This window comes from Astatotilapia calliptera, chromosome 17 (assembly GCF_900246225.1).
Source record: "Astatotilapia calliptera chromosome 17, fAstCal1.2, whole genome shotgun sequence".
NCBI lineage: Eukaryota > Metazoa > Chordata > Actinopteri > Cichliformes > Cichlidae > Astatotilapia > Astatotilapia calliptera.
In genome coordinates, this window is record NC_039318.1 from 14,940,579 (window position 1) to 14,967,778 (window position 27,200).

The 27,200-nt window shown below is 41.1% G+C and overlaps 3 protein-coding genes across 7 annotated transcripts in view; 2 read left to right on the forward strand and 1 right to left on the reverse strand.

The window, feature by feature from the left end:
• Positions 1–1,686: 1,686 nt before the first annotated feature.
• Positions 1,687–11,590, forward strand: hcfc2 (host cell factor C2). Its single transcript, XM_026147833.1, has 17 exons — positions 1,687–2,066; positions 2,552–2,700; positions 2,789–2,949; positions 3,035–3,237; positions 4,672–4,756; positions 6,552–6,655; positions 6,824–7,057; positions 7,146–7,349; positions 7,574–7,608; positions 8,169–8,289; positions 8,951–9,007; positions 9,093–9,148; positions 9,230–9,373; positions 9,457–9,642; positions 9,732–10,029; positions 10,117–10,189; positions 10,276–11,590. The coding sequence occupies exons 1-17, from the start codon at positions 1,901–1,903 to the stop codon at positions 10,283–10,285; spliced, it is 2,286 nt and encodes a 761-aa protein (XP_026003618.1). The 5' UTR covers positions 1,687–1,900; the 3' UTR covers positions 10,286–11,590.
• Positions 11,591–15,755: 4,165 nt separating this feature from the next.
• On the forward strand, positions 15,756–25,895 carry cep83 (centrosomal protein 83). Of its 5 annotated transcripts, none has more exons than XM_026146973.1 (16): positions 15,756–15,916; positions 16,861–17,067; positions 17,251–17,401; positions 17,577–17,669; positions 18,478–18,609; positions 18,714–18,965; positions 19,078–19,188; positions 19,874–19,988; positions 20,231–20,375; positions 21,340–21,489; positions 21,777–21,852; positions 21,974–22,131; positions 22,575–22,704; positions 24,017–24,120; positions 24,591–24,780; positions 25,437–25,895. In XM_026146973.1, the coding sequence occupies exons 2-16, from the start codon at positions 16,868–16,870 to the stop codon at positions 25,569–25,571; spliced, it is 2,142 nt and encodes a 713-aa protein (XP_026002758.1). In that variant the 5' UTR covers positions 15,756–15,916; positions 16,861–16,867; the 3' UTR covers positions 25,572–25,895. The 5 variants fall into 5 exon arrangements, with proteins under 5 accessions (XP_026002758.1, XP_026002754.1, XP_026002756.1 ...); XM_026146969.1 differs by having other exon boundaries at positions 15,758–15,916; positions 19,078–19,209; XM_026146971.1 differs by lacking the exon at positions 15,756–15,916 and adding an exon at positions 15,918–15,968 and having other exon boundaries at positions 19,078–19,209.
• The window catches only part of plxnc1 (plexin C1), a 34,670-nt gene continuing 33,121 nt past the window's right edge, over positions 25,652–27,200 (reverse strand). The window contains exon 31 of the mRNA XM_026146968.1: positions 25,652–26,196. Coding sequence (XP_026002753.1) covers positions 26,092–26,196 — 105 coding nt within the window. The 3' untranslated portion in view covers positions 25,652–26,091. The remainder of the gene's footprint in view (positions 26,197–27,200) is intronic.

The window sequence follows — 27,200 nt, forward strand, 5'->3', positions numbered from 1 at the left end:
GACTACCAAGAGAATTCGGAGGACTGAATTTAACAAGGCAAGTTATTTTTGGTGGCCTACAAAGTAGTGATGGGATTTCCAGCTCTTTTTAGAGAACCAGCCCTTTCGGCTCGGCTCACTAAAAAGAGCCGGCTCTTTTGGCTCCGAACCGGCTCTTCAGGTTGTTATGTTGCTTTAATTAATTTATTATTAACAACAATAGAAAATTAAGCACAAAAGGAATTACTAATGTAAAAAAAGTGGTTTTATTTATACATGTTTATATATAAACATGTATAAACACGCATGCACAAAGTCCAAAGCAAGTACAAACTCCAAAACACATTTCTAGCGTTAACTGAACTTCCTTAACAGAGCTACCTAGATCACTTAAATTACATAATTGAAAGCATATGTGTATTGTTTGTGTATTTATACACAAGCACTCATATATATTAAAATAATTTAAAAGAAAAGTTAATTTACCTGTTACTACCACACACCAAATCCAGTTGTTGGTACTTGCTGGCTTGTATAGCCACTAGGTAACAAAAGCTCAACACTGCCCCTAGCATCCTGGAGCACTTCTGTCATCTTTTGTACGTGCTTTGGAATTTTTACGTGTTTTGGAGTTTTTATGTGTTTTGGAGTTTGTACGTGTTTTGTCTACATACGTTTGCCACCGTAAATATACTTTTATTTATTCACTCCACATAAAATGTAATAAATAAATCATATAATACTAAAACCAACTATTCACATTTCAACTTTTAACTATTTAAATTTTCAGTGAAACAACACAAAACACTGCAAACCACAACACAATTAAATATAAATTAAAATATGAAAACAAAAAGAAGATGCATATTCTCTGTCATATGGGCCTGCATGAATAAACTTTCTGAATCCTTTAACATCCACAACTGAAAATAGTTGTGGATGATTACTATACCTTTCTAATGTGACGTCATTGTCCCTGGCTCTCTTTCTCTCTCTCTTTCCCTCCCGCTCTGTTCCTGTGCTACTGCGAGTGTAACTCTACCGACCCTCCCCCCTCATCCCAGCGTAAAGCACAAGGCTCGCGTGCGGAGTGAAGCGGAAAAAAGTGCGAGGGAGAGGGTGAGAGAAAGGGAAAAAAAGATCCGCTCTAAGAGCCATTTCGTTGGCGACCGACACATCACTACTACAAAAGGCTCTTGGCGAGATGGTGGGTATGGCTACATCAAAAATGAAAGCGCAGCTATGCACATTTGAAACCATTTTAAGACACTCACTTGCCAAACACTGCCCACTGGTGGTGAAAGTTTTATTTACTTCTTGCCTAGGGTAATTACAAAATACACCTTTAAATGTTAAGTCAGTAAGAAAATCATAACAATACAGCCATATAGCATGCATCAGGACATGCAAAACTGCACAGACAAATGAGAGAAAGGATGAAAGAGGCCAAGTTGCACTGACGGACAATTAATCTGTCTGGTAACCAATCAACACACACAATCTGATCAATAACAAGTTAAAACAAATGCTTTATGTGCACATGTGAACATATTTTGGCGCAAATGGAAATCAAAACTTTGTGTTTTTCCCCTTCCACCCAAAAAATAAAAATAAATAATGAGAAATATTTTTTCAGATGAAAAGACTACAAATAGACAGATATGCATGTGTAAAATCAATTGTCACAGGCATCAAGAATATGTGCTTCCACCGAATAGTTCTCCATCTCTTCACGTTAATCTAACGAACTGCTCTGCAACTCCTAAAAACTCATATACAGAAAAATTAAGCCAAACCAAAGATCAGAGTGAGACTTCCTATTTGTTTGTTCCTCTTTGGTTGAAGTTCCTGATGCCCTCTCCGGTCCGCCCCCATCTTTAAAACGTCCACAGCGCCAAACTTTGGGCTCCCCAACGGGAAAATGACGAGCAGCGAAGAGGATCCGCAGTGGAGGAAAGTGCATTCCGTTACAGGAGTGATACCTCGGTCCAGGCATGGACACCGTGCAGTCGCAATCCGGGAGCTCATCGTCGTTTTCGGTGGTGGAAACGAAGGGATAGCGGAGGATCTCCATGTTTACAACACTGGTGAGCTACCGTTAGCATTCACGCTAACTAGCAGGTTAGCGGCTAATGTTTTTAGCATGCTCGAGAGGGAAACGACCCCTTAAGCTAACGAGCCCTCCACCACGGGCTTTTGTATACTGTATATGTGTTACATATATCTTTATAAAACAACCGCAAAATTATAAAATTGCGTGTACGATATTATTTGGTTGGGTTCTTTTTCATGTTTGTAAACTATCCACTTACTTGACCAGGAGAGTTTTATAGTTCCGAAATGTAGTGAACTGTAAAGTGAATTTGAGCAAGAGCCAAAAAAAAGTAAGAACGTCACATCCTTTGTTTAAATATATGAAGTTCTTTTGTTACTTAAGGTGCAGTTTGGGTTATGTATGTAAAAATATATTTAACGTGAATGCGTGAATTGTCTCCAGGCCAGCTTTGGCCAGTGCATTAAACATTATTAAGACTTGTATAATACATTGGCTAACAGCTACCCTTTTTCCCAGTCTCAAAGCAGTGGTTTCTACCTGCGGTTAGGGGTGACATCCCTCCTGGCTGTGCAGCCCATGGCTTTGTTTGTGAAGGTACTCGAATACTGGTCTTTGGTGGAATGGTTGAGTTTGGAAAATACACCAACAGCCTCTATGAACTCCAGGTAACACTGTCTCTTTTTTCCACTGCAGCTTCTTCTAACTCTGCTGCTGTTATGGGGAAGATGTTAAAAGATATTTTTTGTTTCTCAGGCGAGTCGCTGGCTGTGGAAGAAGCTGAAACCAAGGGCACCCAGAAATGGCTCACTGCCGTGCCCTCGGATCGGACACAGCTTCACTCTTGTGGGTAATAAATGCTACCTGTTTGGAGGGCTGGCCAATGATAGTGAGGATCCCAATGGCAACGTGCCAAGGTACTGTGCAGACACATCTTTACTCTCAAGAATGGTGTAAAAACCTGTAAGTGCTCTGTGGTTTATTGGGTTTTTCCCATTTTAGGTATTTGGGAGACTTGTATGAATTGGAGCTCCAGTCAGTTTCAGGGGCCAGAGGCTGGAACATTCCAGACACAAAGGGCCGTGGTCCCTCTGCACGGGAGTCCCATACATCAGTTGCCTACACTGGCCTTGGTTCCCCGAAGCTCTACATCTTTGGAGGGATGCAAGGAAGTCGGCTAGATGACCTCTGGCAGCTTGATCTTGGTAGGAGTGATCTTGGTTTTATATATCATAGTGACTAGCTGCAGAAAGAAAGCTTTATTTTGATGTTCACTTGGATTAAAATTTAAATTGCACTAGTGATACTTATGCTTGTGATTGTTGCCAATTGTCATTCTCTCATCCTGCCCAATAAATTGCAAGCCAAAAAAGAACAATAGTATAACAACAACAAAAAGAAACAACCTAAATGCAAGTGTGGAGTCGATGGAAGACCAGAGTCGTGGAGGATTTGGGACAGAAGGATAGCAGCAAGAGTGTAACAGGATTAGAAATGAGTATATCATAGGGACAGCTCAGGTTAAATGGTTTGGAGGCAACGCTAGGCAGCAGTGAGATAGTTTGCATATTTACAGAGGAGGGATCGTGGCTGTATCGTACAAAGAATCATGAAGATTGCAGCTGCCAGGCAGGAGGAAAAGAGGAAGACCACAGAATGCGATTCATGGATGTAGTGGAGAAGGACATGCACAGGGTTGGTGTGATAGAGGAGGATTCTAGGTATAGTGTGAGATGGAGGCAATCCCTAAACAGACCAGCCAGAAAAAGAAGGACAAAAAAAGGGTTTAAGCATGAATTTTTAATAAAACTGCCTTAATGATTAATGTGAGAGTAAGTTTGGTTGATATTAACTCTACACAGGATTTGCAGTGTGTGTGTGTATATCTATCTATCTATCTATCTATCTATCTATCTATCTATCTATCTATCTATCTATCTATCTATCTATCTATCTATCTATCTATCTATCTATCTATCTATCTATCTAAAATTCATGTGTTTGTATATTTGTGCAACATGGCAGTAAGTATAAAATGAAAACTGTAATGGTGAAAATACCTTTGGTTGTGCCAGAAGTTGGTGAAGTTACATATGATCAAAATTGTCAGTGTTCAGTCTTCCTCCAAAGTTGCCAACCCTGAGAAAATAAACCAGCGTTATGAATTTAAACCTTTGTTTGCATTGCTCCTCAGTTAGGTGTCAGCTGTGTCATTCCCTGCAGGCTTCATTTTGTTATTTTGACCTTTTTAAGCTAATTTGGCAATCATTCATCACAGAAAGGTAACGTTATATAACTTTGCTCAGCCATGTCTCTAACACATGTGAGTCCACTGAGATTCCTCATAATTAGAAAACGGTCATCCCCAATTAGATGTGAGATTTTCTTTTTTAATGTGCATAAGCATATTAAGTTCAAGGGTTGATGAATTAACTGAAATAACATAAGAAATTATTTCTGGAAAAACTCAAATTGCTAAATAGAAAATCATCAGAATGCAAGAAGTGACATGTTTAACACCCTGATTTTTCTCTTTGATGTTTTAAGCCCTGTTTGCATGTCTCCATTTCTAATTGGTAATGAGGAACAGGAGTTTGGAATATTTAAACACACCTATATCTTTTCTTTGTCGTCGTTAGACACAATGGTTTGGTCAATACCGGAAACAAAAGGTTCCACACCATTTCCCAGAAGTCTTCATTCGGCCAGTGTCATCGGAAACAAGTAAGCTTCTTATGTATTAACACCAGAGAGTTTTTTGTGTTCCTCTCTGGCAACAAAAAGCTACTTTATATTAGGGCTGCCACAATTAGTCGACTAATCACGCTTACGTCGACGATTTATTTAATAGTAGACGCGTCCTTTAAAGCTTTGTAAGATCCCGAAAGACACAGGAATAAGCATTAGGGTTTAAGAGTGTAATAACGGGCTGAAACAGAAGGTGGCAGCACTGCATGTACAAGGATGCCAGCTGCCGTTAAACCCCAAAGAAGAAGCAGCGGTGTCCAGCATCGTTGCTGTGTCCAAATTCAGGGACAGCATCCTTCGGAAGCCGCATTTGTAGGCCTATTACGTTACAGCGACACGACGAAGGCTATCCAAATTCGAAGACTCCGACAGATGTGTCCTTCAGTTTTATATTACTCTTATTACTCTTTCTGGGTCACAAAATAAACTTTTAACATATTTTCAGGCGAGAATGTAGCTGTATAAACTTCAAATATCTGCTCAGTTTATCAAGACATCACATATTTGCAAAAGTGCTCTGACGTTTTCGAGAGACGTCTGTTACCCACTAGCTCGACAGCTAGCCGGGGTTCAGGGCTCACTAGAGCCGGCGAGAGCAGCGGTCTTTCGCTACTCGGGTTAAACACGATATATAAGTCACTTAGTTTAAAAATGTTATTGTTTGGCTTTTTTCTGTGTTTTATTTGTTCCTTAGTAAATCAGTTTGGCTGAGATTAAAGTTATAGTTTTCACAAACTGAATAATCAGTTTTCTATTTATTTAGAAAACTGAATAAACAGAAGTGTGAGATGGTCGAGAATTTACTCCAATGTCCTGTTGTATTTTAGATAGCAAGGAGCAGATGGCTGAGTTTATTAAACTCCACTGAGACCATCTGCAAATTTCATTAAAAATTTAATAAACTATCATCTTGTCTTTATTTTTAGTTAGCACATATTCAAGCTGTAAACTAATGATAGTTATATAAGAGCAGATGCATGCTGTTAAAATAAGCTGTACGCTTTACCTCCAATAGATGCATGATGTGATTAGTCGACTGATCACAAAAATAATCAAAATAATCGTTTGTGGCAGCCCTACTTTATACTCTGCCATGTGGCTAAATCTGATAATGCAGCTTAACTTTATAAATGATTATCTACGTTGATAAAACATCATATTTCAGTTCGTCCTGAGCATAATGCTGCCAAACGTATTCACCCATCCAAGTCATTGAGTTCAGGTGTTTCAGGCTCTTCCATGGCCACAGGTGGCTCAAATAAAGCTCCTAGGCATTCAGACTGCTTCTACAAACATTTGTGAAAGAATTAGTTGCTCTCAGGAGCTCGGTGAATTCCAGTGTGGTACCGTGATAGGATGGCAGCTGTGCAACAAGTCTAGTCATGAAATTTCTTCACTAATAAATATTCCACAGTCAGCTGTTAGTGGTATTATAACAATGTGAAAGCCACTGGGGATGACAGCAACTCCAACATACATGAAGTGGTAGGCGATGTAAAATTACAAAGCAGGGTCATCTGCTGTTGATGCACATAATGTGCAGAGGTCACCAACTTTTGGCAGATTCAGTTGCTCCAGACCTCCAAACTTAGTTTGGCCTTGAGCTAATTGGTCAAGAACAGTGCATAGAGAGCTGTAATGGGTTTTCATGGATGAGCAGCTGCATCCAAGTCTTACATCACCCAATGTTTGTGTGTTATTGTTTTATAGTTCTTGTGTATATATGAAACCAGAATGTCCTTCGACATAGTCTGGTGTGTTCTGTCTGCAGGATGTATGTTTTTGGTGGCTGGATTCCTGCTCCAGAGTCAGAGACGCACATTGCTTTAGGAACTGAATGGATCTGCACTAATTCCCTGAGCGTTCTCAACTTAGGTGAGTTCTTCTCATTATAACCCCTTAAAATAACTTATGAGTGGTTTTGTAAATGAGATCTGTAGCCTGTGAGCCTTTTTTGTTTGTTTGTTTAATCTCATCCATGGAATTCCTACAATCCTTCATGGAGGCCAGCAAGCTCACTGTTACCTGGTTTTCCTATCACAGACACTATGACTTGGCAGAACCTTGGCCCAGAGCAGCACGATGATGATATAGAGTACCAGCTGCAGAGCCAGGGACCACAGACCGATGATCCATATGCCTGCAGGCCAAGAGCCAGGGCTGGCCACTGCGCCGCTAGTGTTGGCTCCAGGCTTTACGTTTGGAGCGGTCGTGATGGATACCGCAAGAGCTGGAACTACCAAGTGTGCTGCAAGGACCTGTGGTACCTGGAAACAGGTGAGAAACGGGGGAGCGAGTTAGGGCAATGGGGTCGGTGCTGGGGGGGCAAAAAGCACAAATCTGTTTAAAAATCCTTTGGTCTCAGATCGACCAGCGACCCCAGAGGCAGTGCTGCTCATCAAATCTACTGTCAGCATGCTCCATGTGGCATGGCGCCCCCTGGCTGCGGCAGACTGCTATATCCTCCAGATCCAGCCTGCAAGTTCCCCCAGGACTACAGTGAGTGGTCCCAAACCAGCGGATCCAACAGGAATAGATGGTCAGAATGGAAAGGAAAAACAATCTGCTGGTAAGGAAAGCACAGCCTTCAGTGACTTCATCAGTTTATATTAAAATCTTTATTGGATTTAGATGGAAACGTTTCTGTGTAGAGCTAATGGTCACTGCAAACAGAATACAGCAAAAAGGGAACAATTTCAATGCTTTCAGACTCATAAAATACACTATTGACACTATCAGTCTTTCTTTACTTTCTTTGTAAAATGGTTTGATCCCATCATTGTCAAAATGAAGAAACCGCAAACCGAGAAGAGAAAGGAGCAGCACAGGTAAGAGTCTTTCTTATATCAATAATAAAGGCTGGGCAATATGGGGGAAGAACAGTGATCAATGTCAATCAAATCACTTCTTGTGGGCGTTGTGCTGTCAGTGGGAGAAACATTTCATCGTCCAAGTGACTTAAGTCTTTGAAGAAGTCACTTTTTTCCCCTTTGTTTTCTCTCTTGTTATTGTTCCTGATTTAATCGTGTACAAAGCTTCAGTCGCCCAAATATCATGTGTGCTATTGCCGGCTGCCAGTCCTACACGGTGCTTCAGTTTAAAATTATGTGGCTATAGCTCAGATCCAGCCACATCATTAGTTCAGTTCAGTACTAATCTTATTAGCTTTTTGGGTTATCTGTCAAAATGTGAATGGAATGAGCTCTACTGGCTTTATCTTAACACTGAGGAAAAGTTACTTCACAATAACTGTATTTATCATTTTATCACCCAGAACTATCTATAAATAAGATTTAATACACAAACACTAACATACAGCCACACTAACACGCCAGCAGTCCAGACGTAGTGCTTAAATTTTCTCCCTGATGTTTTTTTTCTTTCTCAGGGTGCTTTGCTGCAGCAGGATGCTTCAGCAAAATCTTCAAATGGCTCAGCAGACAGTCAAGCACAGGGTGGGAGGATCGATGGGAGAGACTTGAAAGAGGACTCTAACCTAAAACTCTGCAGTAAGTCTCTTATCAGGTGGTTCTTGCTTAAATGCTGTTTTATACAGTTCATTTCAGTTTTGTTTATACGACCTCAAATCACCACAACAGTCACCAAGCCACTTTTATATTGTAAGATAAAGACTACAGTAATACAGAAATAACCCCCAACAATCAGATGTCCTCCTATAAGCAAGCGATTTACAACAGTGGGAAGGAAAAACTCCCTTTTAATAGGAAGAAGCCTCCAGCTGACGCAAGGTCAGGGAGGGGAAGCTATCTGCTGTTACCAATGTGTGTTTAAGAATTTAAGCTCCTGCACAGTAATAGTCAGATATGTTTGCAGAAACATGGCTGTACAAATAAACTCTTACTCCAGTTTATGACTTCTAATCTTAGACTCAACTTGAAAAAAATATAAAAGCAATGCATTCTTTGACGTGGCTAGAGTAGCTTTGTACGAGTCACAGTTCAAATTATCCTTATTTATCATATACTCTGCCTTGGTGCAGGCACAGCACTGTTTATGACAGAATGTAAATGCTTCAAAATTTGCAGGCCACATCAGATTGTGTTACTGAACCGGATGTGACCTATAATGTAATTTAATTTTTCTCCAAAGCAGGATTTTGTTATTATGACATTTTTAGATTGTTTTTGTTTCTGTGTGTTCTGTTTGTAGCTGCTGGGCAGGAGACTGCAGCAGCAGATCTCAGCAGCTCAGCTCAGCTCCAGTCAGGTAATGGTGGCTCTTACGCTCTAACATCAGTGATATTTGACTGGTGAGGATTTTAAAACGTGTTGATTGTTTTACCTTTTTACAGGCAAAAAGCCGGTTTCTGCAGACAAGACAGCAGATTTTTATACCCACACAGATCAGGTCGGATTTTCTTCTGATAGTGAATTTTTAACTCTGCCTCTCAGCTTGGTTCATACTAACACCACAAACCATCACCTACAGGTTCGGCAGAATCCAGACAACGCTGTGTGGTTTGATGTCGGCGTGTTCAAAGCACTATTCTCTGAGGTCAGCCACTACTACCTACCTGCTGATGGTGACCAGGTGACATCTGCCATCAACAGTCGGGCAACGAACACTAAAGAGGTAAAAACCAGAAGTGAATGGTGTTTATGAAGAAACCACCTATGGATTACATCTTACCCTCACATGCTCGCTCTCTCCTTCAGAAGAAGCTGCCAGGGCCTCAGGACTACCAGGGCAGAGAGAAGCAGGAGCTGGCTACCGGTCAGACATACAGGTTCAGAGTTGCAGGCATCAACTACTTTGGCCAGGGAGATTTCAGCCCAGTGAGCGAGTTCAAAACCTGCCAGCCTGGCTTCCCTGGAGCACCCTCTGCTGTTAAGATTACCAAGGTGACACACAGTATCAAGAAATATTGATGCAAAGATCAGGAAAACTGGAAAATGTATTTGATGTGCTTTTCGGTATCGTTTGCATGTAGGCCACTGATTCAGTCCACATCACTTGGGAGGCTCCTTCATCTCCATCGGGCCGGATCCTGGAGTATTCCATGTACATGGCAGTGAGGAAGAGCCGCTCATCCACTTCGGATCGGCCGGGTCAGATGGCGTTCATCCGGATATACCGTGGCACCAAGACCTCCTGCTCGGTCAGTTCCAGCCACCTGGACAACGCGCACATCGACAGCTCTGCCTCCAACCGACCAGCAGTCGTCTTCCGGATCGCTGCAAAGAATGAGCAAGGCTACGGCCCAGCCACGCAGATCCGCTGGATTCAAGGTGGAGCAGCTTCCGATATTATTTATTTAAACTTCCTCTCACATTAAAATGATGGATGTATCAACCTCCTCTTTCTGTGTTTTATAGATCCCAGTACACTGCGAACATCACTATCCAAAGCTGACAGCAGTGCTGAGGCTGACAACGACGCTGCTGACAGGTGATCAGAGTTTTTAACTTTTCTGCTTTGTTTATTTTTCAAAGTGGACACTTGTAATTGGTTCTTTATTTTCTTTCTTCTTGCAGCTCCAGCTGAAAATGTTTTAGGGAAAGGACTTTTCACTCAAGATGCTGGCAAATCTATTTCCCAATAGTTTTGTTAATTTATTTTTAATCTATTTAATTTTTACTTTGTAAATAGATTTACATTTTCACAGGCTGTTTGGCCACTGTTCTGTTTTAGTTAAAGTGTTTTGTTAAGTAATTATTATAGTATTATAAGATGTAGAAAACACTGCAAGTATTGTTTGAAATGCATTCTGGAAGACGTGAAGACGCCTCAGTGTTTACTGAACAAGCCACTGACGGGCTATGAGAAGGAAACACGAGTGGTCCTTTTACAGGCCCCACCGGTCCCACGGGGTTATGAAATATCAGCAATGTTACTCATGTTTTTGTGTCTTACTCAGCCACATGTTACTGCAAACTTGTTTCCGTTATACGTATATATATAATTTCAGTTTGATTTTTCTTTGTCTTTACATTTATCTCACTGTAATGTATGTGTAATACATCACAGTGCTTTTATTAGCATGTTCAAAAGCCATGTACTCTTAACCTATTTCTGACATAATTTCATTTCAATATACTCATAGCCACAGAAAACAGTCATGTACTGGGTGAAAGGTATTACAGCTTTGCCATCTTCTCCATCGTGTTACCGTCTTTACCAGGTGCAGTAAAGATGCCACACTTTTTACCCGTTTCATTTTCCTCTTATAAAAGACTCTCACTCATCCATATATAGTTTCATCAGTTAGCCACTGGAATTTACACTGAGTAAATTGTTGTTTTTATAATTCGGATTATATCAATCTGCACCTGTTTTCTTGAAGATTTATAAATATAAATGTCATGATAGTATCAGCAAACATCAGCCTGTAATTGTCCTATTGAGGACACTCGCAGCTTTGCATGGACCTCAATAATGTACAGACCACAGGCAGTTATTACAGAGGCTGGGTGAAATACTGTTGCAATATAATGGAAAACAAAAAAAGGGGTGAATTTACATTTTTCACTTTTAAAGCAGTGACCAGAGAGTGCACAAAGTTTCTAATGACAATCATTAGTGGCACTGTATAGGATTTAAAAGAAAGGTGCTCAAGATACGACTACCTGCTGGATGCTGGTGTAACACCTGTGTGTGGGCCGGTGGAGATGTGCTTCAGCATCTTTGGTCGGTTTGTTGCTCTGGATCAGCAGCAGCTTCTTCTGGTATCTAATTGCAGATGTGTGCAAGCTGCTCAGGTCTCAGAGGTGATGAAGTCTAATGTGTGTATAACTAATCAATGTGACCTGCAATAATAATAATAATAAAAAAAACATCCATCCATCCATTCATCAGTTTTCTTCCACTTATCTGGGGCCGGGTCACTCGGGTAGCAGCCCAAGCAAAGAAGCCCAGACTTCCCTCTCCCCAGCCACCACCTCCAGCTTGTCTGGGGGAACACCAAGGCGTTCCCAGGCCAGCCGAGAGATATAATCTCTCCAGGGTGTCCTGGGTCTGCCCTGGGGTCTCCTCCCTGTGGGACATGCCCAGAAAACCTTGCCCAGGAGGCGCCCATCCTTGTCAGATGCCCGAACCACCTCAACTGACTCCTTTCGATGAGGAGGAGCAGCGGCTCTACTCTGAGCCCCTCCCGAATAGCTGAACTTCTCACCCTATCTCTAAGGGCGAGGCCAGCCACCCTTTTCCGCCGCTTGTATTCGCAATCTCGTTCTTTCTGTCACTACCCACAGCTCGTGACCATAGGTGAGGGTACGGGCGTAGAAAGAAATATGTTGTTCTCAAATATATATTTAGCATTTCAGTTAAAATATGAAGAGTCGCTGCAACATATTTTGTTGAATGTGGTAAATGTGTGTGAAACAGCTGTGGTAATGTATGGGTTAGTATGAACTATAATGTGGAAATACCAGACTATATATGAAGGTTTGATACAGTAGCAAATATAATTATTACTGTAACAGATATAGCACATGCTTACAGGATGAACACTTTTTAGTAAAAATCTCAGTAATTTTCCGCACTACAACCTGTTTATTTGCTCATTAAAAATGATCTAATCAATAATAAGACAGCAGGCATGTAGACGTGAACGAGATGACCTGCCGCAGTTTAAACTGAGCATCAGAATGGGAGAAAATGGATGATTTATTTGACTCCGGGCATGTCATGGTTGTTGGTGCTAGATGAGCTGGTGCAGCTTCCTTTTCCCTGAAAAGTAAACTTCATTCAGATTGACTGTCCCTCAAAAACAAAATCACACCAAAAAAGTCAATATTAAACACTGAGATCACAGGCTGATCCGGCTCGTTTCATGTGGCTCGGGAGAGGTTCTTAATTTATTTCATGTCTAGGGAATGTGAAGGCCAGTCATCAGCGTCCGTGCCTTCCTCATTTATGAGTTGCCTTCACACTCTGACCACATGAATGACCTTCACAAGGAACCAGAAGTAAGCCTCATAGTAAGGTCTGAAGGGTTCAATAACAGGAGTCAGTACTGTTGGTCTGTGTGGTGCTCCTTGGATAACCATTGCCAAACTATCACTAACTTACTGCCAAACCAGCAATACTGGAAGATGTTATCCAGGTAGCACAACATCTCTCTTGTTCTTTCCACATTTTTTCCACATCTGTCACGTACTCAGTGTAAACCTGCTCTTATCTGAAAAAGAATGAGGTGCCAATGGTGGACCTACCATTTCTGGTGTTCCCCATAGAACAGCACCATGTAGACTGATTGGTGTTCAATGAACACAGGTCCTTTCAGGCCCTCATGTCATGCTCATGGAGACTTCTTGACCATATGTTTAGAAAAATGCACATGAGCACCCTGATAGAGGTTATCTTGTGGGGCTCTTGCAGTGCTCCTCCCGTTCTTCCTAAATCAGTGGAGCAGATGCCAGTCCTACTGATAGATTGACCGCCCAGCCCAGGTCTCCTCATGTAATGGCCCATCTCCTGGTAGCTCCTCCACACTCTTGAAACTACTGGTAGACACAGCGAACTCTCTTGCAATAGCACACATAGATCTTCTAGAAATTGAACTACCTGATTAATCTGAATGAGCTTCAGGTCATGCTGCAAGTAATGACACTTGCAAAAAAAGCTAAATTAGAAACAAAATAGCCAAGGGGCTTAAGGAAAAAGCAGTAGTCTTCAGACCAATGTTCTTTCTAGGAAACGCTGACACTTGAATATTGGTGTTGACCATTCTGGAGGTGGTCAAAGTGGCCAGAAGACAGGAAAATGCCCCAGGGAAGCTGGCAGTGAGTGAATGTCCCCTGCGTGGGTAAATGCGCACGGTTCGCTTCGGAGACTATCACGGATCCTGCTGTATAATAACCTCAGCTGGAAGAAGCGACAAACCAAACATAGGCGAATGCTTTAAATATGGGTTTGGGGCTGTTTACGTGTGAATAGGGAAAGGCACTATCCCGTGAACCAAAGTGCATAAGCTCAGGAGGACGTAATGGACATTACAATCGGCGATTGTAATTTAAAACTTAGCACCTGCACACTCAACACTGATATAGAATAAAACGACTCAACTGAATAAGTTTCTAAGATCTTCATTAAGGAGTCTTTATTCTCCAAATTTACATATTAAAAGATTTCCAAAGGGAAGAAATTGAAAAAATAAGAACTGATTATATCACCTTCCCTATCCCTCCTAAAGGGAAAGAAGACCAATTTAAAATTTTGAATAAAATTTACCTGACAAATAGACTCCTTGGTGATAGATTCAAAATAGAAACTGGTAATTGTGTATTTTGTGAAACAGAAGAGGAGGATTTGGACCATCTATTCTTTTTGTGCAATTTTATACAAATATTTTGGTTGGATTTTCATACCTGGCTTTATTCCAGTGGGATTCAAATGACCCAATTTACCTTAAATATGATAATGTTTTGGAGTGTTTTTGAAAGAAAAGAAAGCTAATTATGTTGTTAATGTGTTATTAATCTTGTACAAGCAATTTATACATAAATGTCGTTTTTTTAAGACCAAACCAACATAGGCTTACTGGAAAAACGACTTAAACCTGTTGGTTGAATCTTTGACCTTAGTTAGAAAGGAAAAGGCTGCTTTTTTTTGTTTCCTTTGTGGAAGATTTTGATTTAGAGAGTTAATAATCTGTTAAATTATGTGACCCCATCTTTATATTATCTTTTTCCTATGCATGAAAGTTGCTAATATGTAAGGAATGGTTATTCTCTGAATGTGTGCATTTTGTTTGTATGTTAATATTACTAATAAAAAAACAACAACAACAACAAAACAAAACAAACGTGTGTTAAATTTGAAAAAACAAAAACAAAAAAACGACTCAACTTGGTTACGGTCGCATAAAGGGGAAGGTAGTGGAGAAAGGTGGTCTCGAACCCCGGAATACCGGTTGATAGCCCTTCGACCTAAGTGCTATGCCACTGCCACCCCACAACAACCGCGGAGCAGTCCTTTACTTAAAGGTCCGCAGAGAGAGGCGTGGAGAAGGGCGGAAATAAGGAACAACGATGAGGACGTGACGCCTTGAAATTCGAGTTTTTCTCTGAAAGGGTCAGGGATAAAGATTTAGACAAAGACGCTGAAGGATCCGAGCAATGCTGTTTGTTGGAAGAACTGAAGTATCACCCACTGTACCAGTTTAACCGGGGAAGGTTGAAATCCATTTTCCAGCCATTTTGTCCCTGATTTTGGAGTCAGATATACAGTTTTCGCAACGGCAGACGTGCGTGTGAAATCAGACAAGTTTATTTAGTTGATCTTTTAAAATATAAGTACAACAGCGCGTCGCAGTGATTGACCGCGCCCAGATTGACCGAGGGATTTTGAAGCCACTTAGAAAGTACAATAAATGTTCACTGCCAATACAGACATAAAACCACTCAATAAAACATACAAATGAAAATTAAAATAATTTACTATTAAACGATTTGGGAACTAGACTTAAAAAACTATGCCGCAAACAGAGCTAAATAAATAGTTGTCATTATATACATTTGGCAATATAGGAAAAAAAAGCACACAAAAGGTAGATGTTTTTCAATAATTAAATAATGAAAGTTTATTAATATATTTGCAACTATTTATAACTGTTTACAACAAAAAGCGAGTGTTCCTTCTGATCTCTTGCTAGTTTCTCGTCCTGTTCCTTTGTCTGCTGGACGTGCTGGACAGGAAAAGAACGCTTGTTTCAAAGCTTTTGCACTAAACTGTGACAAATGCTTAAACAAGGACGCAACAAGCCATCACTGTGAAGTAACATAATGAACTCATAATGAACCTGAAGCTGCTGGTTTCTGCTGACGAGTTGTATCCCGTCTGCTTCTCCTTTATCACCAGCTTTGTTTCTAAATATAAAATTAAAATACAGATATATATTGGTGCCTCAGAATGTATATAAAAGACGGATACATTAAAAGGCAGAGATTTCCGATGCTATGTTTAATATGTTTGCTTATGTCGGTAAATAGACGGTAGGGAACATGATTAATGATAATTCCTTTAGAAAGAAGTGTCGCGCAAGTTGGACTCAATCTCGCGAGAAATACGTTGGAAAACACTACCCATGACCCCACAGTTTGTAGTTTACAGATTAGCCAGCTAGCAAAACAAATAGCTAATAAGGAAGTAAGAAAAAAGTCTCAAACTCGGGAGGTAAGTGCTGTTCGGCAACCACCTTCTCACATCTGGGGAAAATACTGTAACGGTACTTTATGGGTTTCTATTCCGTCGCTAGAACTACAAATGTGCAAGAACGTCTACTTATTATTACCCATGTTAATAAGTTAGAGCTAGCATTGTCCATTGGTACATGGCCAACCAACGATAGCTTGTAGACAACAGCTTAAAGAACCGCGTAAGATTGATTTCAGTGACGCCTGTTTTCGTTAGAAATGTAGCTAGAATGCCAGTGTTAATCATGGGCAGTGAAGCACAGTATTTTCCACAGAAGATAAAAAGAAAACGGCGGAAGTAGTAAGTGTCCGATAACGGACCCACTGGAGCGGCTAGGCGGCTAGTTAGCATGTTTTGCGGCGCGATATTTAAAATAAACGGTGGACAATGTCAGGGGAACATGTTTTGAAATATAATTCAATAATAGAATTTGTAATATTAGCTGTAGCTGTATTGTACAGAGCTAATTTCGAAGACCTTTCACCAACTACCAGAGTTCATGGTTCTGCTATTTTCATTTCTTTAATTTCTGACCAACTGGCAATAGTCTGAAATTATTTTAGGATTAGTCGGGGTGCTTGAGGCTGAAGTGATGTAGCAGTGGCAATCACGGCCCCTGGTATCCGCAGCAGAGCCAGCAGCCAGCTAATCACTTGAGACAGATGCAGAGCTTTCAATGCTAAGAGGCTGTGATTTTAATAAGTAGCTGGGGAGGTTCTTCTTAAAGCCACCATGGTTACTAACTGACAACAAAGCCACCAAGTCATCTCTGGCTTTACTACACTGCAGGCAGTTTTATTACCATTACAAAGGAAGAGATTTTTTGAAAACCTCTGTTCCTTTGCTTGGTTTACCCAACCTTTTTAAAAATGTATTTATTTATTTAATTTTTGTCTCTTCTTGTTTTGGGATCTTTCCTGTAGAGGTGAGATGACCTCCTCCACCCTTGGTCAGTCGGCTCCTCATCTGCCAAACTTGGAACCGGGGATGGGGAAGCCCGCAGCCATGCTGGGGTTGTCAACTGGATTGGGGGGAGCAGAGATGGAGCTGCAGAAGATGCTGATCGACGAGAGAATGAAGAGTGAGAACCACAGGAAAAATTACCAGACATTAAAGGCGGAACATACCAGGTGAAAACAAATTTTATTTGATACTTAATGACACTATATGTCTGTGTAGGGATCACTTGGAAACAAAAATGCTATCTTCTTACCAACACTGCTAAAAATGGGGAAACTTTAGAGAGGACAGAAGATTGTAATAAATGTGTCAGGGGCAAATTTTGGTTATTCTCTTCTTTGTCCGTTGTGCAGCCTGCAGGATGAGTACACACGGGCACAGGCTGAGCTGAAGCGCCTGCTGAGTGACAAACAGTCTGAGCAGGAGAAACTGCAACTGCTGTTGGCCGAGCTGCGTGGAGAGCTGCTGGACAAAGCCAGGGAGCTGGAAGAGCTTCGTCTGCAGGTACACCACCCCCAAGATCAGGGGAAGTCTTAGATAGTGAAGATTAACGTTCTTGCTTTTGTTCCCTGTAAGATTTGCACATTCCTAAATATTAAAGACACCCAAATAAAGTGACATTTATTTCTCATCGTAATCTTTCTGGATGAAAATGTGTGTGTGCTTATGTGTTTAAAAGGTGATGACCCCTCAGCGGCTGGAGTTGCTCAGAGCTCAGGTGCAGCAGGAGATGGAGGCTCCAGTCAGAGACCGATTCAACAAGCTGGAGGAGGTCAGGCACTCTGATTAGTTTTTTGCAAATGAAAGAGAAACAACTTTGCAAAATCCCCAGATGTTCAGAAGAGAAAACAAGAAAGGCATAAAAATATATTTATTTTATAGCTTGAAAAATGTCATTCAAAGGTCTCAGCTGCCATTATTATAATTAATATATCTGTTAAGGCACTCAAAAGCGTCACGTTAGTAAAAAATGAATAAATGATCCAAGCTAAACTGAAAGTAACAGCCATTTCATTTCCAGTCCAGCATCTGCAATAAAGTCATAATCATACACTGGGGTTGGCTTTATATACAGCATGCATGAAGCAAGACATTAAAACTGCACAAGGCAGTATGTCTCTGCTTGTAGTCCATATTCAGGATGTTGTAGTTTAACAACAGCATCCAGTGTTGCTTTAAGCGGCCCGGTGTAAATGCATTGGGATTTTCTTTTCCTAAGTCCTGATGATGACATTATCACATTTTTGTTTTATTTCACAATGTCCACCCACAACCCTGAATGCTAATGTATTTCTTCACTTGGGAGATTTTGCATTCGGGGGGGAATCAGTATAATTGGAAGTACTGGAACAAGATGCTATTTCATGTGAACTGTTTTTACATCATTTTTCTTAGTTTGTTGATGATAATGCACGTGACTAAATGGCCATAAATGGGTTATAGTGAAAAATGAAATTGCTGGGCTATTTAACACTTCTACTGAATCTGTGCATATAAAGTCCATAGCAACAAGAGTTTTAAAGGTCCTTTAAAGCCCTAGTAAAGGAAAGAGCAGCTAATTTCCATGTTCTTTCTTCTAGGAGACGGAGAAGTACAGGTCTGAGTACAACAAGCTGCGGTATGAGTACACATTTCTCAAGTCCCAGTTTGACCATCAGAGAGAGGAACACGCTCGTGTGCTGGAGGAAAGGAAGATCCGCTATGAGGCGGAGGTGGGCTGGTTTGTGTGCAGTGAGCGGTGGCATGATTTTAATTTGTTGTGACTCACCCACGTCTAAATAAATAAGTTCTTAAACTTGTATTATTGTACTATCAGGTCTCCCGTCTGGAGAAGGACAGAGAGGAGCTGGTGGCTCAGTATCAAGGTTCAGATGCGCTGCGTGATGGGAAACGAGTAGAGGCCCTTCTGAGAGAGAAAGCTCAGCTCCACCTACGGCTGAAGGGGTTGGAGGCAGAGGTGGCCGAGCTTAGAGCCCAGAAGGAAAATTCGGGTCAGCAGGCTGAGAATGTCCAGCGCATCCAGATCAGACAGCTGACAGAGTCTCAGGCTGCACTGAAGTCACTGGAGGTGGCTCATTTCATGTCATTATAATAAACATAGCTGCAGAGTGATCAGATTTCCTTTTTTGGGAGTATTTGTGTTCATCATAACTGATGGATCTGATTGGTTGATGTGACAGGCGGAGCGCCAGTCGTTGCGTCTGCAGCTGGAGCGTATGGAGAGCGAGCTTCACCAGTGCCATGAGCAGAACAGCCAGCTCACCGGGAGACTGCACAAAGCTGAGAGAGAGGTCAGCTCTCTCACCTCTCAGGTACACTGTTCTTTGGTCTCTGACCCTGAACTCTGACAATGGACAGTGTTGGGGAGCAACAGAATACATGTAGCGCCGTTACGTATTTAAAATACAAAATATGAGTAACTGTATCCCGTTACAATTACTTTATTACTGTTTAAAGGGGTGGTATTCAGAATACAGTTACTTTATTTAAAAAAAATGGATTACATGGTGGTCTTTTCCTGTTTTATATATAAGGCTATGCCCTCTCTATTTTTGGTAATTTCACGCCGGTGGAAACCCAAACAAAACACGCATTAGGAGGCTCTAATGTCTGTGTCTCAATCTCGCGGCCCATGTCACCCCTACTTACATAATGACCTGAAGAAATATTTTAAAAAATTATTTGAAAAATTATTTAATTTGAAGGCAATAGGCAGAGTGTTACAGGCGTAGCCCTAAAGAATGTAGCCTCATGGGCAGTGTAGTCCGTGCTGCAGGGAGAAAAAGGAGACTCGAAAAGTACGAGCTGTCATCGAGCAAAAACGGTAGCTGGAAGCATGTAAATATAATAATAACCACTGCAGCCAAAAAGAGTGCCTGATGAGCCCAGTTGTAATATCTCGCTATTTACATTTGTGTTAAGAAGTTTTTTTGGGGGGGAAATAAAGGGCTATCTGACATGTTTTTTGTGCATCAGATTGAAAGCCTGAGGCATTCGCATAAGCTGGAAATAGCCAGCGTCAAACTGGAGTGTTCACGTTCTAAAGGGGAGGTGGAGAGAGAGAGAGACACCCTGCAGGGACAGATTGATGGTATGGGTCTCTTCTCTTTTCACATTCATCCAGCTCTCTCACGTAAAAGAGCATGCCAGAAATATGCAAGAAAACTGTCTTCATACCCCACTTTAACCTGACTTTGTATTGTAAATGTCTGAAAACCATATGGATAGTTTCTTTTTCCTGAGATAAAGAAGAGCTCTGATGGAAAATAAATCTACTCATTCTCTAAGACTGGAAAGCCTTTATCACCCTCAAACCCAGTAACTCTGTCTCAGGTCTGCAGGCAGACGTGGAGGTGCTAAATGCAGCGGTTGAACGACACAAGGAAGTCTTGGTGGAAAAGGAGAGGGAGATGGTCAGAAGGGTGCAGTCTGCTCGAGAGGAAGAGTTCCGTAAGATGGCAGCCCTGCATGAGGAAAAGTGAGAGTCGCCTTCATATGTCCGATGTGTGATTTGGATGTATTCTTGCAGTTTGAAACCACCTGTTAACAATGTTACACCATCAGTTATTGAAGCTTCCTTGTTTGTTGATCTCTGTGCACGAGAAAATGCTAACTTCCTGTTTTAAGGCCGGATGTAAGGTTGTACATTTCCGGTAGCTTTATTTTGCGGTCAATTGCTACTGGGAAGATGGACTCCAAAATCATGTCCAAAACACGAAAACGGAAAGATTACGTTAAGTTACAAAGAGCAGAAGGTGGGAACACTCACCATTGCTGTGTCATAAAAAAAAAATCAAATGATTGATTTTGATATTTGAAGAGTGTAGATTGATTGGTTGTTTACATCACTCAACAGAAGCAGAGCCTGCATTACAAAATCAGAAGACACATTGTTCACATACAGAAGCACATCTCTGTGTAGTGACAGTTCTTATGATTTAAACAAGCAAATGCTCAGCATTCAAACTACAGGTGAACAATAGTCAAAGGTTTCCCCCGTTATGTGTATATATCAGCTAGTCAAGTACAGACCTACACACCATGTCAACAAACTGTGAAAAAAAGCCACAGAAAAAAATAAATGAATGATTGCTGGTTAACAAAGGTTATGTTGTGACTTACCTTCAAAATTGCAAGTAAACAAATACTGAGAAATATAACCTTTTAATCTTTTCTCTCTTTTCCTCTGAGGCGCGGGGGGAAAATATCGACAAGTCGATGTACATCATCTACAGATATATTCAGTAAATGCCCAAGACATGTTGTGAAATGTAAATCGCCGCTTGATTCATCCATTTGGTTGACTTGTTTTGGAAAACCAAACAAGGAGCGAATATCACACTGGAAACAAGGCGCTATACAGGAGTTTCCCCAACGAAAGTAGCATATGCTAAGGTGCACAGAGTCTATCTCACCCCTTTTCTTCAATTTGATGTTGCTAGGTTAGAGTTGGAGAACCGTCTTGCAGCACTAGAACAGCAGAGGGCGCTGCATGATGCCTCAGATCAAGCCCAGAAGGAGGAGTGGGAGGAGCGACTCCGCAGCACCCAGCAGGGTGAAGAGACAGCACGCAGAGAGCTGCAAAACCTGAGGTCAGGTTTGTGCTGCAAGACAACCACAGTTACATTAGTAAGAGGGCAAAACTGGGGCATGAGGAGTAGCTGTATGATATCTGAAACTTGCATAAAAGTAGAACTGGGGTTGTGACATGTTGAACTTTCTATGATTGATCTTGATTTTCTTTTTATCATCTTTCACTTTCTATTCCTATTTTGTGGTCAGCTACTAAAATATGTGTCAGGCGTAGAACCTGGAGACTTTTTTCTTGCTTTTTTTAAATGTTGTTTTTGTCTGATACCTTTTTTATTTTATCTCATAGGACTAAGGTACAGCAGCAGAGCTCACAGCTTGAGGAGCTGGAGAGGCAGAAAGCAGAAATTGCTGATTTGCATCAAGTAAGACACAACCAACCAACCATAAAGTCTTATTTGGACACTAAACAAACAAAAAAAACCAAAACAAACAGTGGTAGTTTTTATGCCTGCAGTAATAATTACTGTTTGTTTGACACAACAGCAAAACCAGGAACTTGGTGTGCAGATGGAGGCGCTGTCTCACTCTGAAAGTGACATGATGGAGACGAACCGACGACTGAGAGAAACACTGGACAGAGTGAGGGAGGAGCTGAGGACAGCCCGGGCACAGGCAGAGAGGAGCCAGCACGAGGCAGAGAGGTACACCCGCACAGTTGCCCAGTCTAACACAGGGATGTCAAGCTCATTTTACATGGTAGGCCACATATAGCCCACTTTGAAGAGGACCGACCAGTGAAACACCCCGTTCTGTCAGTGTAAAGAATTCTTTACTACACATTTGATCCCTGAGGTAGTTTGTTATAATGTATGCAACAATACATTTCAGTTTTTCTACACGATAAAGAAAAGTCTTACAGTGCGACTATCTGCTCTCAAATTGTAAGAAAGAACTAAGACGACTAATGGGAGTCTTTGGCGGGCTTAGTGTGGCTCCCAGACCTTATGTTTGACAACCCTTGTTTAACATGTACTCACTCTCATATGGCACTTTTCAAGTCTGAGTGACCACTCAAAACATTTTAACATGAATTTAGTGGCTTTTTGCTCCTTTCACATCCTCTTTCTGTCTGTTCCTTCTGCAGGTTGGTGGAGGAGCGTCGTATCGAGTGGTTGGAGGAGAAGCACAAGCTGCAGGAGCGAGAGGCTGAGCTGCAGCAGAAATATTCTCAGGTCAAAGACAAACTGCAGAGGGCAGCGGTGGCTCAAAAGAAGGTACCGCTTCTTCATTCCCTGCCTTTTACGGCACACCCTGGCAAAAACAGTAAAATCACCACATGTGGATTATAATCATTCAAGCTTTTTCCTAATCTTGAGACTGACAACACATCACAGATATGACACATTTCTTTTGTTTATCAGCTGAAAATTCTGGCTTTATAAATTATTCAAAAAGTTAAAAAAAAAATTAATTTATGCTCCATTTTTTTCCCCCTATCAAGTGAAGCACAAATTGATGTAATTGTCCTCTAATTTTCAGTACTAAAACTGAATAAGCAACACAGTCTACAGCTAACAGAGTTTGCAGTTTTTAACAGGCTTCTGCACCTGGCTGTGTTAAAGGAAGCACGGGCCGAGCTAGAAAACTGTCTGTCGTAACATGAAAAATGCTCATATAGTTCCTGCAAGAAAGTAATCGGTTGGCTGTTCAGTCTGCTGTGTCTGAAATTTCGAGCATGTGTCAGCAAAACTATAAGGAAGGAAAACTTTTAGTTAACTGGTAGATGTCAAAGCATCAGAACAGAAAAGTGAAAGAAGTGTGCCTTTTGGAAACAGAAAATATGCAACAAAAGAAGTGAAAAACAAATGTGAAAAAAAGGGAATTGATGTTTGTGACAGAACTGATTAAAAAAGAAAAAAAGCTGAATTACGTGATGTAATTCATGGATGACTGGACGAAAGCAGTGAATCTGTGTTAGCCAAGGAGGTGAGGCCGATGAAACTTTTTTTCCCCCCAGTGTTATTCAGATGAAACTTGTAAACCACATTTCCCCACTCATGTGCTATATAAGTAACCATGTGGGCGTCATTACCTCAGCAGTAAATGTACTGCTGAGGGTTTTTGTCATTTAACAGATAGGAAGTAGGTTTGCTGCACAAGTTGTATTGATGCATGAACAGTTGTAAAGCTTCTGTTGATGCAGGCAGACCAACTTAATCCAATAGAAAAAATATGCCTGAAGTTAGGAAAGAAAAAAAATCATTATTCCATTTTTTTGTATCTGTGTTCTTTAAAACAAAAGGAAAAACACAAAAATCTGTCATTAATGCACATGCAACCCCTGGTGATTTCCAGGGGTTGCATGTGCATAGGTCCATATGCTTTTAACGGTTTTTTTGTTTTTTTTTCAGACATTTCTTTGTGCTGTTTTTCAGTCATAAATAAACATTTTTAACACACATGTTCACAAGAAGACTTGAGGACCTTTTAATGTTTGTTTGCACTTTAACATTGTTAGGAGTTTTAACAGAGAAAGCAGCTAATCTATCTGTGTCTGTCTGTGTCTGTGTGTCTTTGTGTGTTTAGAGAAAAACGCTGACAGAGAACAAAGAGAAGAGACTGCAGGATAAAATCCAGTTGCTGGAGGCCAAGATTGAGGAGCTGGAACTGGAAGCTGCTGCAGTTAAAAAGTAATTGTGATCGCCTTTTTTAAAAACTGTGCAGCCTGGAGAGTGTAACTCGGGTTGCTTTGTTTTTATTTTTGACAAGATGATTTCTGTAACAGTGGCCCTATTAGATTGGAGGAGCAGTTTTCAGTAAAACTACAAACACAAAAAGCCAGTGTATAACACCAGAGGAGTCACTTGACAACTTAGCTTTTAGCCAAAACCGCATTTGCTCAGTTCGCCAGCAATGCATCTGCCGAGTTTGAAGTCGGATGGCTCAGTGTTTGCCAATTTGGAGAAGAACACAGAATCATTTCAGATTTCTTATTAGTACAAGATGATGTGTTCAAATCAACTTTTGAGACACCGCACTCTACTGTTTCATTAGGAAATGGCTCACAATATGGATTTTTTAACTTTTTGGCCTTGAATGATGAAGCCACACTGACTTTACGGGGGCTCGATGTCAGTATGCTCTTTTCTCTCGTGTGCAGGCGTTTATTGTTCTCACAGGAGCAAGCTCAAGTGAACAAACGGCTGAAGGAGCTGCAGAGGCGTCACAATGAGTTTCGGCGCCTCCTGCTTGGCGGTCAGGGCCCCTTCAGTGCAGGCCCTGCGTTCCTGACCTCTTCACAGGCCCCCTTCGTCTTCCTCGGGTCTGAGGGACAGTTTGGTAACAACCCAGTGAGTGTCTTGTACACTTCATCTCTTTGGTTAGATTCCTTTTTTTGCTTGAATGATTCAAAGCTCAGTATTAAACGGCTTAACCAACATTTCTTTGAAAGTTTGAAAGAGCTTCAGAAAGCCTGTGGAACTGTTGCTGTGGCTTCAGACTGTTGCCCAGTACTACGGATTATTATAATGGCCTGTTTATCCGCTCTTTCTGAGGCAGCTGTGGCTCGTTAGGTTGTCCGTGTCCACTATAGGTATATAAGGGTTGATGAACATATATGTGATTGGATGAAAAGTGCAATGAGTGGTCAGAGTAGTAAAGCACTATGTCAATTTACACTGACAGGCCATAGAGAGTGCACTGGCAGGCTACTAACACATTGTGATGAGAACGCTCATATTAACTCGACTTTATGCTTTTCTGGCTCATGGTGGATTTTAGGATTCACTTTAAAACTGCAGACAGAGCACCTAATGAAGAGTCTAGTGCTTGTTCTCCTGAAACACACTGCTGCTTGCACTCTGCGATCACACAGGATCGGAATTGTTGGCGCTTCAGCTGTGTTCAGTTGACTCTATGTTGCAGAGTTCATTTAGCAGTCTCTATAATGTTATAACTTCTCCTTGCATCTCTTTCTTTGCCTCCCCGCATCCTTTTCTCCTCTCAGGAAGATCATGGTTCTCAATTCTCTCTGTTGCGTCAGAGGCTGGAGAATCTGGAAAGTGCCCAGCAGCAGCAGTTGGAGGAACTGGGCTCTCTGGTACAAAGAGATCGGAGCACCACACCCCAGCCTGAACTCTGACACTGTTTCTACTTCCCATGGGGCTTCAAGTACGAGCACAGTTTGAGATGACATCCTGCTTTCAAATCAAGCGGACTGTGTTTGTATAAAAATAAAACATTTATTGGAAGAATTCCACATTTTATATGTCTAAAATGTGATACCTTGGCACTTTTTCACATGATATCCTCAGGGCTGGATTTTGTAATAAGAAACTTGTTTACATTTGTTATAAAGCCATTGTGTTGGGGGAAAAAATACAGAGGAGTCATACAGATGACACTACGGACTACGTTGCACAATGATGATACAGACTTGAACTGTATTAAAATATTTGTACATTAACCTTGTGCCTGACATGTCTTTGGCTGGAATCATTGTGCATTTGGGTTCATGAGTTTTAACAACAATTACTCCGCTGGTGAAGAAAGTGAAAGTCCATCAGATACAAAAAGCTTTCGGTAAACGAAACATCCTCTGTGAGGTTCACTCCCTTGCTTGATATTCACAGCTTATTCCTATTAGAGAAAAGACAGATGGTTCAACTCCAGGAGCAGCTTTTCAGTCCATCAAATGATTGCTTTACATGTTGTAGCTGCTCCTTCAGCTCAGCAGGGACTCCGTTCTCGTCCAGTTTCTGCTTGATCTGTAAAAAAGCCAGACGAAAGGGGACAAAGACACCTTAGAAAATGCAGTGTTTAAAGTGTCATTTAAACCTCAGTATAAAAAGCTGGTGTACAAAAAACTTGTCTTAATAAGCCTTTAACTGTAAAATATTTCAGGGCACAAAATTAGGAACAATTTAGCTTGTTAGTCCCGTGCCTCTGGAATGTTTTTTCAAGAAGGCTTTGAGGTCTCTTAAAATGGCCTGAAGCTTTAACAGTAAACGAAATCTGTTTTTAAAAAGTGCTGCTCTGCACCCAAGAACAGGAAATAACCCGATAAAGTCAGGCCTGAACACATTTCCTCTGCAGGTGCAGCCTTGTGTGTCACAAGGTTTCACAAGTGAAGTCACCAATGTCAACATCTTAGTCCAAGGGAAAGCAAATAAGATGTGAGTTATGGAGGACCGGTTCAGTTATTTCTAACATTTTGCAGTGATCAGAGTATTTTGATAACATATTGCCATTTATCCCCCCCTTTTTTTTTTTTTTTTTTTTTTTAATTTAAGCCGTGACCAATTTTTGTTGTAACCACTGTTTTCTGTAGTGTGACCCTAGCCTTAGTGGGAACTGTGCTCCCATCTAGCTCTGTGCAGTTTGATTGACATTTGCCAGAGAACACCAGAACGGCCACTGGTTCCCCTCTGACTGATGGGGCAAATGGCAAACCTACGCTGTGAAGCTACCAATAGTGACACAAGCAAAAAGCAGAACTAGAGAAAAATCAGTCAGGAGGGATAAGAAGAGAGAAACGGTCAGAGGCCACCACCTAGAAAACTCTTCCTTTTTAGCGGTCGGGTTGCATCACAAGTACACCTCACTTTCATTTACACGAAAGCTGGTAAAATAGATATACAGTTGTTTATATCGCTGGAGTTTAACTGGGTTATATAGTGATAACCGAGTGTTCCCTTCATTTTTCTGACCAATGAATATCATAATCTCCTCTCCTCCTTCTATTCTTTATAAATGTGAGAAGAGTTTGGGT